The 19,888-nt window shown below is 47.1% G+C and overlaps 2 protein-coding genes across 11 annotated transcripts; both read left to right on the plus strand.

The window, feature by feature from the left end:
- The first annotated feature begins 52 nt into the window (after nucleotides 1–52).
- Nucleotides 53–2,839, plus strand: LOC131185120 (chemerin-like receptor 1). The gene is made up of 2 exons (XM_058157263.1): nucleotides 53–1,044; nucleotides 1,619–2,839. Exon 2 carries the CDS (start codon nucleotides 1,634–1,636, stop codon nucleotides 2,702–2,704), a length of 1,071 nt encoding a protein of 356 aa, XP_058013246.1. The 5' UTR covers nucleotides 53–1,044; nucleotides 1,619–1,633; the 3' UTR covers nucleotides 2,705–2,839.
- A 651-nt stretch (nucleotides 2,840–3,490) lies between these two features.
- Nucleotides 3,491–15,092, plus strand: PRPSAP2 (phosphoribosyl pyrophosphate synthetase associated protein 2). 10 transcript variants are annotated; one of them, XM_058157454.1, is made up of 13 exons: nucleotides 3,491–3,509; nucleotides 7,036–7,121; nucleotides 7,786–7,938; nucleotides 8,840–8,892; nucleotides 9,166–9,232; nucleotides 9,349–9,372; nucleotides 9,512–9,684; nucleotides 9,785–9,900; nucleotides 10,824–10,879; nucleotides 11,187–11,335; nucleotides 11,834–11,904; nucleotides 12,269–12,415; nucleotides 13,590–15,092. In XM_058157454.1, the coding sequence occupies exons 3-13, from the start codon at nucleotides 7,820–7,822 to the stop codon at nucleotides 13,746–13,748; spliced, it is 1,134 nt and encodes a 377-aa protein (XP_058013437.1). In that variant the 5' UTR covers nucleotides 3,491–3,509; nucleotides 7,036–7,121; nucleotides 7,786–7,819; the 3' UTR covers nucleotides 13,749–15,092. The 10 variants fall into 10 exon arrangements, with proteins under 10 accessions (XP_058013437.1, XP_058013436.1, XP_058013441.1 ...); XM_058157453.1 differs by lacking the exon at nucleotides 3,491–3,509 and adding an exon at nucleotides 3,564–3,624; XM_058157449.1 differs by lacking the exon at nucleotides 3,491–3,509 and adding an exon at nucleotides 3,710–5,353.
- Nucleotides 15,093–19,888: the final 4,796 nt, after the last annotated feature.

Below are 19,888 nucleotides of genomic sequence, written 5' to 3' on the forward strand. Positions count from 1 at the left end.
GGAGAGATTTTGCAAAGAGATGCGCGGGTTGCGCAAGAGAATTAGGCAACCCTCGGGTTGAGATTTTTAACTTTTTTCTATCCAGAGAGTTAAGATCAAAATAAAAATCCAAGGAGTAAGGTTTCTGGCTGTATTCATTATGCATTTGCCCCACCCGGAAGCCAAATTTTAAAATCCACTTTTTTGCAATATTGGATTCCTAAACTCCATCCGCGCCTCCCAAAAGGATCTCCCGAGGATTGGCTGCGAATTAGATCAGGAATTAAACAATAGAAGACATGAGCTATTGGAGCAGACAGACTGCGCTTCTAGGGCACACTGTGTTCTATTCAATAAAATTTATGATTTCTCAGCCTTGGAAAAGTTTTCTGGACTTCAACTCCCAGAATCCCCCACCCAACATCTGGCTGGGGAATTTTGGGAGTTGAAGTCCACATATCTTAAATTGCCAGTTTTGTGATATGCTGGTGTGATTCCTTGCAACTGGGACATATTTGTCATGTCTCCTCTCTTTATAGATTTGTTTTATCCCACCTTTATTATATTTATAAACAATTCAAGGTAGTGAAGCTGCATAACATTTCTTCCTCCTCCTATTTTTCCCACAACCACTGAGCTGAGAGAGAAAGAGGGATCGGGCTAAAGTTTCCGAGCCAGTTTTCATGCCTAAAGCCGGACTTATTAAGTATTATTAACAATTAATACTTAATAAAGCAGTTTCTTTCCATCCCTGTAAATGAAACCAACCTCCGCCATCAATGACCTGCATTCCAATAAATGCTCAGCTTGAAAAAAATAATTCTTTTTAAAGGTTTAAAGTTTCATCAGTAACAGATTGAGGAAGGAGAGATGGAATATATTAAATAAATCAAATTCCCCTAAAGTCACACTTATGGAAAGAAGAAGGAAAATCTTCAAGCCACCCTGAATCACCGCTGGGAAGATCCCTCTCTTCCAAACGGACAGACAAAATGCGACACGGTGGGGGTAGCAATCCAGAATTCGATCCAGGAGAGGCATCGGTTGGAAGAGGAGAAAAGAGAGGTGAGTTTTCCCAGAGAAGGGGAGAAATAGAGGGGGAAAAACCAGAGGAAGAATATGGGAGGATTTGTGTCAGCATACAGGAAAAGAGAAGGAGGAAAATGATTTTTAAAAAATCAAACGGAGCAAGGAAAATAAATATATAACAATAAAATTTTAAAAAGGCGTTTAAGCAGAACAAAATCCCAACGGGGACAATGCTTGAAAATGCGAGCCACAATATTCCTAGCTAAGAAAAGCAATTACCGATAATGTGTTGCTTAATATTGAAATAAAATTAATGCAGTAATTGCTGTTAGGCCAAATTTTGTTTCAATCCAAGTTTGGGGGCCGTTTCCTTCCTGTTGGAATGCTTTTCTTCAAGGAGAGACTGGACAGCCATCTGTCAGAAATGGTGTAAGATCTGCTCCTTGGGTGGGGGGTTGGACTGGATGATCTCCAAGGTCCCTTCCAACTCTGTTATTCTGTTCTGCTCCTTAGGTGGGGGGTTGGACTGGATGATCTCCAAGGTCCCTTCCAACTCTGTTATTCTGCTCTGCTCCTTGAGTGTTTATATGAGACATTTCTCTCATTTCAGGATTCTCTCTTCCGAATGGAAAACTTCTCCCTCTCGCCCTTCCTGACCCCTTCCACTCGGGAGCCCGAGAAGCTCACTCCTTCAGCCCCGGATCCCTCCCAGGGCATCGAAAGGATCCTGTATCTTCTCTCCATCGCGGTCTACGGGCTGGCCTGTCTCCTTGGCGTGACCGGGAACGGCCTGGTCATCTGGATCGCCGGCTTCAAGATGGAAAAGACGGTGAACGTGGTGTGGTTCCTCAACCTGGCGCTGGCCGACTTCGTCTTCACCTTCTTCCTGCCGCTGAGCATCACCTACACGGCGCTGGGATTCCACTGGCCCTTCGGACGTTTCCTCTGCAAGCTCAACAGCAGCCTGGCCTTCCTCAATATGTTCGCCAGCGTCTTCCTCTTGACTGTCATCAGCCTGGACCGCTGCCTCTTGGTGGTCCTGCCGGTGTGGTCCAGGAATCACCGGACACCCCGGCTGGCCTGGGCCATCGCGCTGGTGACCTGGGGGGCCGCCTTGCTCATCAGCTCCCCGTATTTCCTCTTCCGAGACACGGCCCTGAGTGCGAGGAACGTCACCAGCTGCTACAACAACTTTGCCCTCTCCAGCAACTACACCAGCGAGGAAAGCCGGAGCCTGTGGAGGAAAAGGCACAGAGCCATGATCCTGGCCAGGTTCGTCTTTGGCTTCCTCCTGCCCTTCACGGTGATCGCCGTCTGTCATGGTGTGGTGGCTTTCCAGGTGCAGCGCAGGCGCCTTGCCAAGTCGCCCAAGCCTTTGCGGATCATCGCGGCCGTGACGGCCTGCTTCTTCCTCTGCTACTCGCCCTACCACGTCCTCTCCCTGCTGGAGATGTCCAAGACCTCTGGCAGCCCGGCGGTCAAGAGGGCGCTGCACCTGGGCGTCCCGCTGGCATCCAGCCTGGCCTTCTTCAACAGCTGCCTCAACCCGCTTCTCTACGTCTTCGTGGGGCAGAAGAGCTTCCGGCGGTCCGTGCGGGAGGCTTTTGAGGGGGCCTTCGGGGAGGACGCCCTCCTGTCCTTGTCCAGCAAGAGGAAGTCCCGGGCTGCCTCCCAAACAGAGATCCGGATGGCTTAGCTGAGAAAGCAGGTTTAAGAGATGATGTGGATGAAGAAGGAAGGGGCCGCTTTGGTTTCTGTTTTGTACTTTAGGGTCTGGCAATGGCCAACTGGACCCAGTTGTTCTTGGGGGTCAAAGATCTGAATTGACCAGGGGGGGGAGCGGCGGCTACCCTCCAGGGGGTCCTTCCTGCCCTCTGCCCATGCCCAGAAAACATTTATTTGTGCACACGCTGGTGGCAATAAAGTTACTTTGCAGCAGTTTTATGTAGTGCAATTGTTGTGATGGGCCCCCCCTGTGCCCCCCCCACTAGCAAGACAGGTTTGCCAGGAACTTCCCCCATGCCTGAGCAAAGCCCCCTCCCCCCTCAACACGACAGGGAAGGTGGGGCACCCCCTAAGCTTCCAATCCCCCCTGCGAGAAGAGCTTGGCAAGCCCTCGGGGGTGGGCTTCAACGGAGGGGTCCCTCGGGGGGGGGGGGATACAAGCATCAGCCTTCCCCAAGGGGGGGATCTTTTGGGTGAGACCCCCAGCCCGCCACTTTGAAACGGGCGGCAAGGTGCGGGTTGCAGAGCTTTCTCTGCAGTCCCTTTTTCCTGGCTGAAGCCCCCTCCCCTCCCCTCCCTCTTCCATACAACGACCCCGCGAGGTAGACCGCCGCTGCCTCTGAAGGATGGAGAAGGCAGGACGGTCTCAGAGGGGGCGGGCCCAGCCGCCGCCGCCGCGGGCTCGGATTGGCGGAGGCTCGCGAGGGGCGGAGCCTGAGCAGCCCCGCCCCGCCGCCATTTTGCAGCCGCCGCGCCAGCCCTTCCGAGGGTCGCAGGTGGGTGGTGGTCGTCGCGGGGGTGCGACCCCCCCCGCCCCACAAACCCCGCCCTGGGAGGGGGTCTCCAGGTGGGGGAGAGCGGAGCGAGGCCGGGCGGACACGGAAGATGCACGTATGAATGCGCCCGCGCCGCCCCCCTCCTCTCCTCCCCCCTCCCCCGGGCAAGGGCGGGGCTTGGGTGGGGGGGTGGCTGGGGAGGGGCCGAGGTCTTTGCGGGGGGGGGGCGGCAGGGGCTCCCTTTCAGCCCAGTATTGACCTTATTGAAGGCTGGGCTCCGTTAGTTCTCATGGGAAGCCTTAATTCTGTTTATTGCAGCCTTTCCTGGGCTTGAGGTCTGTGCTGCCCCTCCCCAAATTAACCTGGAAGGGGCCTCGGAGGGTCTCTGGCCTTAAGCTGCATCTTATCTGGGCTGCCCCTCCAGAAAACCCGCCCGTGATTTACTATCTTACGCTAAGTTAGTTGTATTATAGATTTTCTGTAGCCTCGTGCAGACGTACGAATTGCAAGGAGGTGGGTATTATTCCGTAGCCTATTCCCTGTTCTGCCATTTAATCAAATTATGCCTTACATTGCAGAGTTCCTACAAGGTTTGCTTGCACACGTGCACGATTGGCCTCTCCCTCCGGGAACTAAAGGGGAAGGACCCTGTTATTTTACTTATTTGCAAATTTGTGTAGCCCCAGAGCAAGTGACTTTTATTTATAGCTTCCTATGGGATTCATGGTGTCTGCTTTTCTTCTGGAACCTGACTTGCAAAGGGCTACAAATTAGGGGATCGAATAGGTTTCTTGGAGACATTCATACATGCCTTGCTGTCCCCCCCCCTTAATTGCAAGGGGACTTCTAGAATAGGATTTTTTTCACTTTTTCACTTGAAATGTACGCTAATCAGCATACTTCAAAATGAAATTTATAGCTTGATCTATATTATATTATCCTATATGGTCTTATAGTTTATTATAACATAGCTGTGTAGGAGCCCCAACATGTTTCTGGTATATCATCCTTTGATTTCATGGGGAGGAGGGTCTTCTCATATCCCCCCCTTGTGTTGCTTATCTGGTGACCCTGAAAGTTGGATGGGCTTTTAGGGGGCTCCTACACAGCTGGGGGGCCCTTTAATGAGAGCAGATGAGGGTCCCCTCCCCAATTCCACAGAACCTGGTTTATTTAGGGGTTGATTTTTTCAGGGGGAAGGCGTGCATCTCCCCTCCCACCCCTCTATTTGAAATTCTGGGAATTAGGCCCTTTAAATGAAATTATGGTGGGTGTGGCTGGTTGAGGGAGGGGGGAAATGCTGTAGGGGAGAGAAAATGCAAAAGGGTGGTTGAAAATGAAGGTTTTGTCCTTTTGAGGGTGGGAAGGAGGGATGTGGTGGAGGGGGCTGCATGGTTTTGGGGTTCTGAGGACTCAAAGCAACAGCTAAAAAACAACTTTGGAGGCCAGAGAAAGTGATGGGAGGGGAGAGGTTTCCTGGAAATCTCAAGCCTGGAGGAGGAGGCTGGATGAAAACCCACCCTGCAAGATCTCCATCCATTTCTGGAGAAACTTCCATGGGTGTTTCCCGCAAAGTCACTCGGACTTCAGTCTGGCTCCAAAGAGGCTGGACTTTCCCCTCCAGACGGGCGGTGTTGTTTACCGTCTGGTGGATGCCTTTTTTCTTCAGAAGGAGGTTTGTTTCCCTGCAGAATTTGAATTGGCAGCTGAGTTTGCGAAGGACCAGAATGGAGGGGCGACTTTTCTGCTGCCCCGTTACCTGTTGCCAAGTCCCACCGCTCAAAAAAGAAAAAAATCTGAAGGGAGGGGAGAAGATGGATGGTGACCCCATGGCATTCAACCAGGTTCAGATTTGCCTCTGCTGTTTTATGGCCTCTCTGCCTCGGCTCACTTTTATTTTATTTCTGTGCACCTTTTATTTTTATGGGGTTCTTTTTGTTCTATCTGTCATTTTTACAGCTGCGTGTGCAATTTTCACTAGCCGTCTGCTTCCTGTCTGGGTCAGGCTCTGGTCCTTGCACAGCCGAGGCTGTGTTCCTCCAATGGCTTTCTTGCAGTTTTTCCTCCTGCTGTGGCCAACAGCCATGTTTCTAAATCCAGATGAAGCCCATACATTTTACAACACCTGCCCTACGCACCTGGTCCCTCCTGTGCCAGGAGGCAGGAAAAATCTGCTTGCGACTTGAAATATCCATTACTGTCAAACGAACAAAATAGAAGGTTACTCAGTGGTGAGCAGGAATCGTGTGTATTTCACCAGATGGATATTCTCACTGATGGGCAAGGAAGAGTTTGCTCTTGCTGGATTTTAGCTCACCCCCCTGTTTAAATTCTATTTAGAGAGAGATGAGGAGTCCTGGAATACAAAGAGAGCTGGCAAGTCGTCTGGAAAACAAGATGGAAATAACCGTGTCTTTCTTTCTCTCTCCCCCCCACCCCCCAAGAGGGGCTGGCAATTCTCCCTTCTGAGGTGCTGTGAAATCCAGCTTTTTTGGACCCCAGGACCAGCCGTGGCCTTAGCTCTCGGATTGCGGTGGCTCCGAAGCAGGATGGGTCTCCTGATCCCCCTTTCTGGGGGAACCTGCTGTGAAAAACCAGGCTTGTTTGCAGGAGAATCCCAGAATGTCCTTTGGAAAGATTCTTGCATTGACCCACCATGTGGAGATTTTATTATTTCATGGGCTTCACTCCCAGAATGTGATCTTTGTGCAGCTTCATCGCAAATTACTGATCCAGTCGGTTCACCTAGTGGATTTGCCTGGTTTACGAATGGAACCCTGGCTTTTATTTTACAAATTCATCCTTGCCCTGCGTCTGGCTTGCAGCTGCCAGCCTTCCTTGCCACCCATAAGGCCTTTGTCACAAGACCCGGCTCTGGGTTGTGCGTTGTGGTTTTCATTCTCCACTGCATTGTCACTGCTGCTGTCTTGGAAAGGAAGTGTTTTGCCCGGCGGTTTTTGTGACTTTTCTGCCTTTCGTCTTTTCCCCTTTTCCAGTGGCTGCCTCCTCTGGGGACAAGGCGGAACAGCTGATGAAGCGTGAAAGAGATTTTCCAAACTGCTTTGGGCTGAGACCTAAACACACAGAATGTTTTTGGTTCACCTGGGAGACAAGGCTTAGGGGGGAAAAAGTCTTTTATAATGTTGTTGGCCAGTGCTGGAGGCTCAAAATATTTCTTTTCTCAATAGATGACACAATTAGAGGGGCAGTTTTCGTGTTAGGATCTCTAATCTCTTTTCGGTCAGACAGTTCCGGATTTTAGCACAATTTGTACATTCCACCTCTTGTTAGGAGTTGGTCAACTAATCCTCTCTGAGTAATAAATTTGGCATTGGATGACGGCCTGGGACTGGAGTACATTTTAGGCAACACTCATTAGATTTGGCACTTTGTCGAAGGGCCTAATCCGACACTTGCTGGCGGGTGACTGAAGTTGTTTCCTGGTTTCGGTTTTCAAAGATAGTAAACAGGTTTCTTGAACCGGAGGTGCTTTTTAAATAAATATATATATCTTCTTTTTCCGCAGGTGCTTAAAAGCAACATTCTAGAAGAAGCGTGAAGCGTGGTGGGCTGAGTTCCTGAAACGCTTTTTCCTGGATCACATCTTGATTTGTAAGTGCAAAGAGCTGGGAGTGCTTTTCTGGGAATGGAAACAGCCCCAGGGAGGAAAAAACGGCTGAATTAACGGTTGGTTGTTGTGTGTAGACTCTTAAGGACATGCGAACCTTCCTCCCCTGTGGTGGAGCCTAAATCTGTTCATTGGGAAGGCTTAAGGTTTAGGTTACTGTACCTGCTTTTATTCATCCCTGGCTTGTATGGTTGTGGCCTTCAGATTCTTAAGCTGCTGGTAAATGAGGTTCCTTGAGGTTATAAATGAGATTTTTGCTCAGAAAGGCACAGCTTGTGTTGCTGGGTGAACAGCGGGTGGTATTAAGACCCTCTAAATCAGGGGTCTCCAACCTTGGCAACTTTAAGACTTGTGGACTTCAAAGCTGGCTGACGAATTCTAGGGGTTGAAGTCCACAAGTCTTAAAGTTGCCAAGGTTGGAGACCCCTGCTCTAAATCAACTCTGCTGGCTTTGGAATTCTGGGAGTTGAAGTACATCCATCTTAAAGTGATTGAGATTGATGGAGAAGCTTTGCTTTAAATGCTCCAGGGGAGACATTTCCATCCTCTCGCAGAAGCTCTTGAAATGCAAGATTTCAGTAACTTTCGTTTGGCTGAGGGTTGCTGAAAAGTTCTTGGTGGAATATTATTATGATATTTTTTTGGCAGTCTATCCGAAGGCGGGACAACAAAGGCAGTTTTGATGTTTTGCGTGGCACCTGTTGGAACCGGGCCCATCATGAATGTCACGAAGGGTGGTCTGGTCCTGTTCTCGGCCAACTCCAACCCCTCCTGCATGGAGCTCTCAAAGAGGATTGCTGAGTAAGGCTTCCCTACTGCTCAGTTCTTTTCCCTGGCTGTTTTCAACAGTAGAGTTTTGATATAGAGGAGGGTGGGATGATAGTCTCTCCCTCTCTGTCTCTCTCGTCTCTGTTTGTCTCTCTCTCTCTCTCTCTCTCTCTGTGTGTGTGTGTGTGTGTGTCTCTTTCTATCTGTGTCCCTCTCTTTCTCTTTATCTCTGCTTCTCTCTTACATGCACCCCCACACAGGGTGAGTTTAGAGCAGTGTCGGCAAACCTATGGTACATATGCCAGAAGCGGCACGCGAAACCATCTGTGAAGAATGTGCGACCTCACTGGCTCCTATTCCGCGTTCCTGTGATTACACGTGCGCCGCTCAGCTGGCCGTCGCGTGCGTGGGAGTGGCAGAATTCAGAAGAGCGGCGTTCCAGCACAGATGCGCAGGCCAGCACCCAATCTTCCAGGTTGACGTTGTGGCATGCACGATGGCCAGCTGTTCATCGGGCACGCTTCCTTACCAGTATCTGAGTGTTTGGGTGCCGGCTCGTGTGTGCGCGATGGACCACCGCTCTTCCGGGTATTGGTGCTCATGTGTGCGCGAAGGTCAGTGGGGCTGCGCATACCTCGCGGTATGGTTTCGCATGCCACTTCCGGCATGCAGGCTGGCACGCGGGCACGTCAAAGGTTCGCCATCACGAGTTTAGAGTCTTTTGTTTAAGTCAGGGTTTGATTGATAATTGGTTAGAGATCAAGCAAATTGAACTCTTCCAATGCAGAGTTTCTCAACTTGAAGGTAGATGGGACTTCAACTCCCAGAATTCACTGGTCCACCTGCTGGCTGGGCAATTCTGGGAGTTGTAAGTCAATACCTGCTGGATCCTCTTCCTCTTCATGACCTTACTTTCTCTCGGATCCTTTTGTAGGCGCCTGGGTGTGGAAATGGGCAAGGTGCAGGTTTACCAGGAGGCAAACAGAGGTGAGTAGAGAACACCTGGGGCCTCCCTATCTGAAGGTTGAAGGAGGAGGAGCAACCTGTTCATTAAATCTATCCTCCTCCCCTGCTGCACATATGCAAACACAACACACACACTTTCTGGAGAATCCTGCCGTTTGCAACAATGCCCCCTTGTTCCGATTGTCAAAAATCACTTGTGCGTTTTCATTTTACATCACACTGCGATGCAATTTACTTCATGCATGTGTGCAAGTCCTGAGCACACCTGTTTTGTTCCCCCCCCCTTTTTGGCAGAAACGAGGGTGCAGATTCAGGAGTCCGTGAGGGGCAAAGACGTTTTCATTATCCAGACCGTTTCCAAGTGAGTAAACGCACCAGCTGGAAATAAAGTCTCCTTGAATTCATTCTGCTTGTCTGTCTTGGTCATAGTTGCGGAAATGACATTTTAGTTTTACAGTTCTGTGTTGTGTATTTCAGAGTGTCCTCCGATACATTAACATGGTTGGTATTCTAACTCACTGTTTGGAGCAGTGAGGACCAGTGGTAACTCGGGGGAAAAAGGCTGACCCACCAGCTACAAGCAGGAGCTGCAGAGCTCCGTCAGAAGGGCGGTTGCTGGATTGGCGTCTTTTCCTTCCAGGGACGTCAACACCACCATCATGGAGCTGCTGATCATGGTCTACGCCTGCAAGACCTCCTGCGCCAAAAGCATCATCGGTGTGGTGCCCTACTTCCCCTACAGCAAGCAGTGCAAGATGCGGAAACGGGGCTCCATCGTCTCGAAGCTCCTCGCCTCCATGATGTGCAAGGCAGGTAAGAGCCTTTTGCCCTTGCCTGGCCTTTGCCGCCCAGGATAACAGGCGGCCTGGATGGAGCCATGGCAACCTGACTGTCCCCTCTGCCCTCCCCAAAGGGCTGACTCACCTCATCACCATGGACTTGCACCAAAAGGAAATCCAGGGGTTCTTCAACGTGCCGGTGGACAATCTGAGAGCATCACCGTTTTTACTGCAGTACATCCAGGAAGAGGTGAGCCAGGCTGAATCCTCGGCCTCCGGGCTGGGCAGCTGCAGACGGCAGACCGTTGCAATCTCTCCTGCGCCGGGAAAGAGGTCAGCCACGCCTCGGGGCGTGTGTGAAGACACTCCTTTTAGGATGGATGCCAAAAACGAAGCCATGGGGGAAAAGCAGTGCTGTGGCCTATCGGCTGCCGGCCCCTCCAGCAGCCAAATCAGAGGAGGAGGAGGAGGAGGCTGTGTGGGAGTCAGGGTCAGCATCAAGGCAACCTGAGAGCTCCCAGGGGGAAGAAGGAATGGAGCTGGCAGAGAGAGAGAGAGAGACAGACAGACAGACAGACAGACAGACAGAGCCTAGGCCATCCGTCAGCCCTCAGATGGAGAGTCAACAGCCCCCAGGTGTGGAGTGGCTGATGAGGAAGAGCAACTGGGTCCAGTGCCTGATATGCGGATGTGCAGAAGGCAGAGGAGAGGAGAGCAATGGAAATCTATGGGCCGGTCCTTGGGACGAAAGAGCAACCGCTGCTAGTGAAGCCCCAGCCTAGCTCTGGGAATAAAAGGCATGGGGTGGAGACAACTATTCATCTCCTGGCCGGACAGACTTGTTAGCCTGCATTGAGAGAGAAACTTCTTCCCGGGGCTGCTGGCGCTCCCAATAAAGGAATCCTTGAGTTCACTGCAAAGGGTTTGTCGTGTTTGGGGAGCTGGGTCAGAACAGGCAGGCTTCGGGGTCAGCCATGAGTAATCTCTAGGCCTTAGATGGCCCCGAATCTCGGGGGGGGGGGCTTTGCAGCTTGGAATCTGGGAGAGATCGTGGGGGGCAGAGGCAGCAGCCGGTTTTGCACTTCAGCTCTCTGTAGAAGGAAGGATACGGGCTTTTTTAGTCAAGGTAAAAGGCCAGCTCTGAGTGTGGTTGTACTGCTTTTCGTTGTGTAGATTCCGGACTACAGGAATGCTGTGATTGTGGCCAAGTCTCCTGCATCTGCGAAGAGGTAAGTGGGTCCCTGTCTTTTCCCAGAATTCAGTAGGGCAGGGTTGTCCAGCCATGGCCGCTTTAAGACCTGTGGACTTCAACTCCCAGAATTCCCCAGGCAGCATGTGTACATTCCGGACTACAGCATGGCTGGCTGGGGAATTCTGGGAGTCGAAGTCCACAGGTCTTAAAGCGGCCAAGGTCTTGGAAACCCCTGGATGACGTTCTTTCCCCTGAGATGTTTCTACGTGTCACGCGGGGCATTTCCTCTCCTCGGATCTGTGCCCATGCCGAGAACATGGTGGGCTCATTGTCCTTCTCGGCAGGGCGCAGTCATTTGCTGAGCGTCTGAGGCTGGGCATCGCTGTGATCCATGGAGAGGCTCAAGATGCCGAGTCTGACCTGGTGGACGGGCGCCATTCGCCCCCAACTGCCAAAAACGTCGCCGCCATTCACCCCAGCTTGGAGATACCCCGTAAGTAGCCTCAGGCAGGGAGAATGGCATAGCATGCCTTCCTCTCAAATGGGGCTATAATCCATGGCCGGAAGGCAAGGTGGGATTTCTGGTGGAAAATCCACCTGGTTTGGAGGACTGCGCTCAAAGGGGGGGATGGAGAAGCTGTGACTGGGATGGAACGCAAGTGCAAATGGCCTTGGGAGAAGGAGGAAGAGATGCTGAAGAGGGAACGATCAGATAAGAGACGACGTAACCCAGAGCTGCATAACGGGCAGAGGGAGAAATTCAGAAGATAATCTCTCTAACTTATTCTCAGGCTCTAAAAGGGATGGGGGGGGGATATTTACTTTTAAATTCAGAAAGTGGGTCCTCTGAGGGTTCCCCCACCTCTGTCTCCCTCGGTCAGAGTCGGGTTGGCTGGGTGTGGGCCGCTTTGTCTGGGGTGGCGTTTTGCTGGGCTCGAGGCAGAAATCCCCACCCCGGTTTTCTCTCATCTTCCTTCCTTTTTTTTGCCAGTGCTGATTCCGAAAGAGAAGCCGCCCATCACTGTGGTTGGAGATGTTGGGGGACGAATAGCCATCATTGTGGTAGGTGGCTGTCACCACCTGGAGGCCTGCAAGGCTCAGAGCCTGCCTGTACGGAAAGGGCGGATCTCCACCTTGATTTGGAAAAAAACAACACCACCCATTTCTCTTTCCTGAACCCGTGAAAGCGGGACTGAATCCGGGGCTGCCAATCCTGGCTTGTCTGCTCTTGAGTGGTGTTGGTGCCAGGCGAAGCTCCCTTTCTTATTCCTCGGTACTTGAACTGGTCCTGCGCAGAGGTGCCGGTGGGATGTGGTCAGGAAAGCCAAGATGGCAGCTGCAAACGCTGGGGTTGAAGGTCCCCCAGGGGGAGGCAGATTAAATCTCCCCCGGCCCCCCTTAACAGCATCCTGGTCTCCCCGGTCAGGACGACATCATAGATGACGTGGACAGTTTCCTTGCGGCCGCCGAGACCCTGAAGGAGCGAGGCGCCTATAAGATTTTCGTCATGGCCACCCACGGCCTCCTCTCCTCCGACGCCCCCCGGTTGATAGAGGAGTCGGCAATCGATGAGGTACGCGGGAGACGTGTCCGGCTGAGCTGCTGCATTCGGCAGATGAAGTTGAGCAGTCGTGGCCACGGGAGGCCCTGGGTTCAAATCCCTGGTCCCCTCGTTCATGCCTCGGCTCCTGCTCCCACATCATCCGGACCTGAATGCCCCAGAAGGAATGTAGACCAGTGTTTTTAAACCTTGGCAGCTTTTAAGATGGGTGGACTTCAAATTCCCAGAATTCCGGGAGTTGAAGTCCACACACCTTCAAGTGGCCGAGGTTGAGAAACACTGCCTAAGCACCTTGCAGGCAAGGCCAGTTAATTCCTCAGCATGAGGCCGCTAACGCCATAATTTGAACCCAGTTCTTGCGGTCTCAGGCTTAGAAATTTGCCCAGTTGGTTTAGCTGTTGCTGTCCTTTTTCTGAAGACCATTAAAGATTTCAAATTTAACCTGTTTCATCACGGAGCCCTTTGGTCAGGGGTGAAAATGCTCCCGGTTTGGACCGGACTGACTGATCTGGTACGGATGGCGGCGGGTGGTTTGGAGAACCAGTAGCAAAAATTCCTGCCCCCCCATGCCCAGCTGAGCAGCAAGATCATCAGAGGTTTTTTTTTTTACTTTTAAAAGCATTTTTCCTTCAGCCAAAACAATGCTTTTAAAAGTAAAAAAAAAACCCTCTGATGATCATGCTGCTCAGCTGGGATTGTCAGAGGCTTTTAAAAGCATTTTTTCTACAGCCTCTTTGGCCGAAGAGGTTGTAGAAAAAATGCTTTTAAAAATAAAAAAGAAAAAAGTTGGCCACGCCCACCCAGTCACATTACCCCCCCACCCCAACCAAGCCACGCCCACAGAACCGGTAGTAACAAATTTTACATTTCACTGCTGCCTTTGGTGACTTTAAAGCAGTTCAGCCCTCCTCATTCTGCCGGGCAGGAAACAGCCCCTGTAACCCTCCCTTGAGCTCTTGCAGACCAGGCAGGATAGAAATACGGCAAATAAATTAAATGAAGTCTTTTAAAATAATCTTAGTCTGCCGGTCAATTCATGGCGATCCATTCCAGGCCGAATTGAAGCCATGCCTAGAACTCCAAGAGGGTTTGTCCAGATTTGCCAGGAGGTGAGACCTCAACTCCTGGGGGGTCTCTCTCTTCACCCCCAGCCCCCCAGGCACTTCTGATCTCTGCTTTGTTTCAGGTGGTCGTGACCAACACCATTCCTCACGAGATCCAGAAACTGCAGTGCCCCAAAATTAAGACGGTGGACATCAGCCTCATCCTCTCGGAGGCCATTCGCAGAATCCACAATGGGGAATCCATGTCGTACCTCTTCAGAAACATAGGGCTAGATGACTGACGGTGGCTCGGGAGGGCTTGAAGGAAAGAAAGAAAGAAAAAAAAAGTGTTTTTTTTTTAGGGGCCAAACTGGACACGGGACAGAAATCCAGCTGTGAATCTTTTTGTGGCTTATTCTTTGTATTTCGGTGGGAGCCCTTTTTTTATTAGATGGCTTTTATTCTCCCCCTCCGCCCTTCTTTCCGGTGGTTTAAATGGAGTAGACAAAATCCTCAGAGCTATTTTCCTTGCGATTTTGTTTGTTTTCGAGAAAGAGAAAGGATTTTATAAAAAGTTTTAAAAAACAACAGCAACAACCAACCCTCTTTTCAACTTCTAGAGATGGTCAGGTTAGCGGCGCTATTTTGCAGACAAGACCCACCGCACAGCCCACCCCCCCATTCCCGGCAGAGACTTTTCTGCTGCAGCTTCATTGCCAGGAATCCAAATTGGGAAACGGCCTTATTGATGGTTTTCCTCTTTTTGGGGGGCGGGTGGGAGGGGTTTGGGGTGATCTTGGCAGCAGGAAGGACTGCATCTCAAGGGCATTTATTTCTAACATGGATCCGGTACTGGGATGGACCCATGTTCATAAGACTATTTTGTCCCAGCAGATATGAAGAGTCCTGCACTCCATTAGAGCAGTGTTTCTCAAGCTTGGCCACTTTAAGATGGGTGGACCTCAACTCCCAGAATCCAAGCTGGCTAGGGAATCCTGGGACTTGAAGCCCATCCATCTTAAAGTGGCCATAGCGCTTGGAAGTACTGCCGTAGAGTTTGAGAGAAAGGCAACCATGTCAGGCTTGGCTATTTGTCACTGAAAGCAGCCGTTTTGCACAAAAGACGGTTGCACATGTGGGAGGGAAGTGAACGGAAGCGGCTGTTTTCACAGGAGTTGAATCCTGGGAATTGAAATCCACTGAGCGTAAAAGTGGCCAAGTGTGGGAAACGCTGCCTTAGAGCTTGGAATGAAAGCACCCATGTCAGACTTGGCTACTCGTCATTGGAAACAGCCGCTTCTGTTCATTTCCATCCTTCGCGTGCATCTTTATGTATCTTTCCATGAGATTCGCACAGGATGCATTCTCCTCCGTTATTGGAAGCCGAGGTAGCTCATAATCTTCCTTCCTGATCCTCCCAGCTTGCTTTCAAGTGCTTTTGTGCGTTGTTCAACAAACGGTAGCTATGGCATCGAGTTTGTGTCCGAGACCAGCCAAACAAGAAAACCGCACTGTTGTATGCAGTTCTGTGACGTCGTCTTTTTTTGTAACCATGCTTTTATAGGAAAAAAAAACCCATAAGGAACGTGCACTGGTATTTATTTTCTGGCACAAATAAAATGACTCTGGTTTTGCTTTTTAGAAAATATTTGTTCAATTGTTATCTTTTCTTTGCTGTTGGGAGAGAAAACGTATGGAGACGGGGGAGGGGAATGGAGATAGTTCAACATCTGGTGAATTCTGACCTCCCGCTTGAATTCAGAGGTTGGGAGGTCAGAGGCATTTTCTTGCCAGCCATTCTGGGATTTTGGAATGTGTCTTTATTTATTTTATTTATTTATTTATTTTGTCACAACATCATACAAAAAGATTAGATAGTATATAAACCTATACATGAGTAAATATTAGGAGGTATAAGCATATATATATATATATAGGAAGAAGAAAAGAAAAACAATAGGACAGGAACGGTAGGCACGTTTGTGCGCTTATGCACGCCCCTTATGGTCCTCTTAGGAATGGGGTGAGGTCAATAGTAGAAAGTTTTTGGTTAAAGCTTTTAGGATTATAGGAAGAGACCACAGAGTCAGGTAAAGTATTCCAAGCACTGATGATTCTGTTACAGAAGTCATATTTTCTGCAATCTAGATTAAAGCGGTTGACATTAAGTTTATTGGTTGCTCTTGTATTATTGCAATTAAAGATGAAGTAGTCTTTAACAGGAAGGACATTACAATAGATGATTCTATGAGTTAAACTTAGGTCTTGTCGAAGGCGACGGAGTTCCAAGTTTTCTAAGCCTAGGATTTCAAGTCTGGTGGGATAAGGTATTTTATTGTTTTCAGAGGAATGGAGAACTCTTCTTGTAAAATATTTCTGGACACGTTCAATTGTATTGATGTCAGAGATGTGGTGAGGGTTCCAAACAGGCGAGCTGTAATCTAGAATTGGTCTAGCAAATGTTTTATATGCTCTGGTTAGTAGTGTGGTGTTTTTGGAAAAGAAGCTACGCAAGATTAGGTTAACAACTCTTAGAGCTTTTTTTGCTATGTAGTTACAGTGGGTTTTGGCACTTAGATCATTTGACATGAAAACTCCAAGGTCTTTAACGGGATGGGGGTCATCTGTAAGGTAATGTCCATCAAGTATGTACAAGTATGTTTGGGTTCTTTTTTCCTATATGTAAGACTGAGCATTTGTTGGTTGAGATTTGGAGTTGGCAAGTTTTAGACCAAGCGGTTAGATGATCGGGGTCTTTTTGAATGATAGAAGTATTGTCTGTGGTGTTAAATAGTTTGACATCATCAGCAAAGAGAACACAATTACTTGCGATATGGTCACAAAGATCATTAATGTATAGTATGAAGAGTGTTGGTCCAAGGACGCTGCCTTGAGGAACGCCACTCTTGACAGGAACAGGATTGGATAGAGCATTGCCAATTTTGACTTTTGATTATTATTATTATGATTTTTTGATTTTTTGATTTTGACTTTCCAACCTTGCCTGCAGCCCTTGGGCCCCTTGGTGGCCTCACCACTCAAGGGTGCAAAATGGCAATTTGTGATCCATTCTGTGTGTCTCAGATGAAGGAGTTTATGTATCCAGCCCCCACACCCACCCGGGGTTGGACTTTTAACACAACAGCTTACTAAACGATGCCACAAGCAAATGAAAAGGTTGACACATTAACGAGACATGTCAATGTTTGTGAGAGAGGTGGACGGGATGAAAAGGGGAGATTGGTAAGATTGGGCTGAATGGGGCTTTGGTCTCTTAAGATGAAAGAATGGATCCCATGTTCAAGTATGCAAGCATGAAGAGGTCTGTTGTTCTTCCCTGGACACGTGTTTGTTAAAACAAATTTACAGCAATGTTTTTCAAAGGTTCTAGCCACCTTTAAGGCTGTGCTTCACAGTCTTAGAAACTTTAAGAGGTTTAGACTTCAACTCCCTACAATTATCAGCAGATCCACTGAGCTCCCCCCCCCCACATCCCCAGAGGCAGTGTGCTTGTAGCTTTCCTTACAAATCGAATGAATAAATAAATAAAATAAAATAAGTTCCTTTTTGAAGAATTGAGTTTTTAAGGCTCTCCAAAAAGTGTATTAAGGTAGAGGTTAAGAATTAACCTGATTCTTATGTTCTCATGACAAGCATTGCCACTAGGGGGCAGCCCCCCAGCCATTGTTAGCTGGTTTCAACTAGGCCAAGTCAAGAACCAGTCATCCTTGGGTGGGAGGCCACCAGGTGATGCCAAAGTCACATTGACCATTCTGGGAAGTCGGAGAGGGCAAATAGCAAACCCCTTCCATCGTATTGTCAAGAAACTAAATTGAGAGTTGACCAAGGGGTTGACTTTTAAGCTTTAACCCAATACAGAGAGATTTGCTCCCTGTGAAAGTGATTGACTTAATTCCTCAAATGTGTCCTTGTGCCCAGGTCCTTCTAACCATGTTTTTTTTTTTTTTTTTTTTTTTTTATTGAAAGAGTTTTAAAAAAAACAAAAACATTTTCCCCCTTTTTTCCCCCTCCCTCCCAAAAAAAAAAAAAAAACAAAACATCCCCTCCTCCCCACCCCGGCTTCCCGGGTCAATCACAAGGTAAAGTCCAATCCAAATAACCACATCCAAAGCTTTTCGTCTCCCAACCCCTCCCATTACATAAAATAACTTTCTAATTATTCAAAGGCAATCTGATATTTCTTAATCTGATATCTGTTTTGTAGATAATCAATCCATTTTTCCATTCAATTAAATATCTTTCCTGCGTATTGTCTTTTAAAACGCTGAGATTTTAGCCATCTCAGCCAAGTTAATAACTTTCAATATCCATTCTTCTATTGTAGGTATCTCTTCTTCTTCCAGTATTGTCCAATCAACAGTCTTGCTGCTGTTATTAAGTTCAAAATCAGTTTAGTCTCAATCCCTGTACAATCCATTATAATTCCCAAAAGGAAAAATTGTGGCAGGAACTTTATCTTCTTCTTCAGTACATTTTGAATAATCCACCAAATTCTTATCCAAAAGACCTTAATTTTCTTGCAAGTCCACCAAATATGAAAATATGTAGCATCATCACAATCACACCTCCAACATTTCGCTTGGATATTAGGATACATACATGATAATTTTTTGGGATCTAAATGCCATCTATAAAACATCTTATAAAAATTTTCCTTAAATTCTGTGCTTGTGTAAACTTAACATTTCTAACCCAAATTTTCTCCCATGTTTCCAACATTATTGGTTCCTGAATATTCTGTGCCCATTTTATCATACAATCCTTTACCAAATCCTTTTCCGAATCTATTTCAAGCAACACATTATACAATCTCTTTATATGCTCCTGGGTCTGATTTCTAATTTGCTTTATTAAATTTTCCTCCTTTGCATTATACCAATTTTTTGATCTTCTTTCCATCTAGCACTTATTTGCCCATATTGAAACCAAGTATAATTCCTCCCTTCTTCATTTAATACCTGTAATGATTTTAATTGCAATCTACCTCCTTCAGCATACAAAAGTTCTTTATATGTAATCATTTCCTGTTTCTGTTCTATATTTATATTCTCTATTGCATGTCTAGGGCTCGCCCATATAGGAATCTTATAATCTAATTTATAGGAATATTTATTCCAGACCATAAAGAGCACTTCTCAACACATGATTCTTAAAAGCCCTATCCACTTTTTTCCATAAAATAAGTACGCATGCCATCCATATAACAAGTCATAACCTTCTATATTCAAAATTCTTTCCTCTGTTAAGTTAAACCAGTCACTTATTACTGAGAGGGTTACTGCTTCATAATATAGTTTAAAATTAGGCATTCTTAAACCACCTCTTTCCCGTGAATCCTGTATTATTTTCATTTTAACCCTCGCCTTTTTACCCTGCCATATAAATTTATTAATCCCACTCTGCCAATCTTCCAAATTTTTATCCTTTTTAATTATAGGTATCATCTGGAACAGAAACAAAAATCTAGGTAACACATTCATTTTAATAGCAATCCTTCCCAATAGGGATAACTGCAATTTCTTCCAGCCATTCATATCATTCTGAACTTTTTGCCATAGCAAGTCATAATTATTCTTATAAAGTTTCTTGTTCGATGAGCTAATATAGACCCCTAAATATTTAACCTTTTTTACTACCTCAAATCCTGTCATTTCCTCTAGTTTTTGTTTCTGTTGTATAGACATATTTTTAATTATCACTTTTGTTTTTTTCTGATTTATTTTAAATCCTGATACCTTTCCATATTTATCAATTACTTCCAACAAAAATCTACTTGAATTTATAGGATTCATTAACGTAACCACTACATCATCTGCAAAAGCTCTAACTTTGTACTCATATTGTCTAATCTTAATTCTCTATTTTCATTAATTCTGATTTTATCTAATAATGGTTCCAGAGTCAAAACAAACAATAATGGTGATAAGGGACATCCCTGTCTTGTTCCTTTCGCAATCTTAATAACTTCTGTCAAACTACCATTTACTATAATCTGTGCTGTTTGCTCTCCATAAATCGCTTTAATTATTCTAATAAAACAGTCTCCAAATTGCATTTTCTCTATTAATTTAAATAAAAAATCCCAATGCAATCGATCAAAGGCTTTCTCTGCATCCAAAAAAATAAGTGCCGCTGAAGTATTCTTCTTTTCCAAATATTCCAATATATTAATAATCTGTCTAACATTATTCCTCATCTGCCTCCCTTTATAAAACCAGATTGATCAGTATGAATTCTTTGTTGTAAAACTAACATTAATCTATTTGCTATTATTTTACAAAATCTTATAATCATTATTTAAAAGTGAAATCGGCCTATAGTTACCAGGTTTAGAGCAGTCTTGCTCCTCTTCGGTATCAGTGAAATAAAAGATGTTTTCCATGACGGGGTATTCCACTCCTAATTGTATCTGATTAAATAA

The sequence above is a fragment of the Ahaetulla prasina genome, chromosome 14 (genome assembly GCF_028640845.1).
Source record: "Ahaetulla prasina isolate Xishuangbanna chromosome 14, ASM2864084v1, whole genome shotgun sequence".
NCBI classification, from domain to species: Eukaryota; Metazoa; Chordata; class Lepidosauria; order Squamata; family Colubridae; genus Ahaetulla; species Ahaetulla prasina.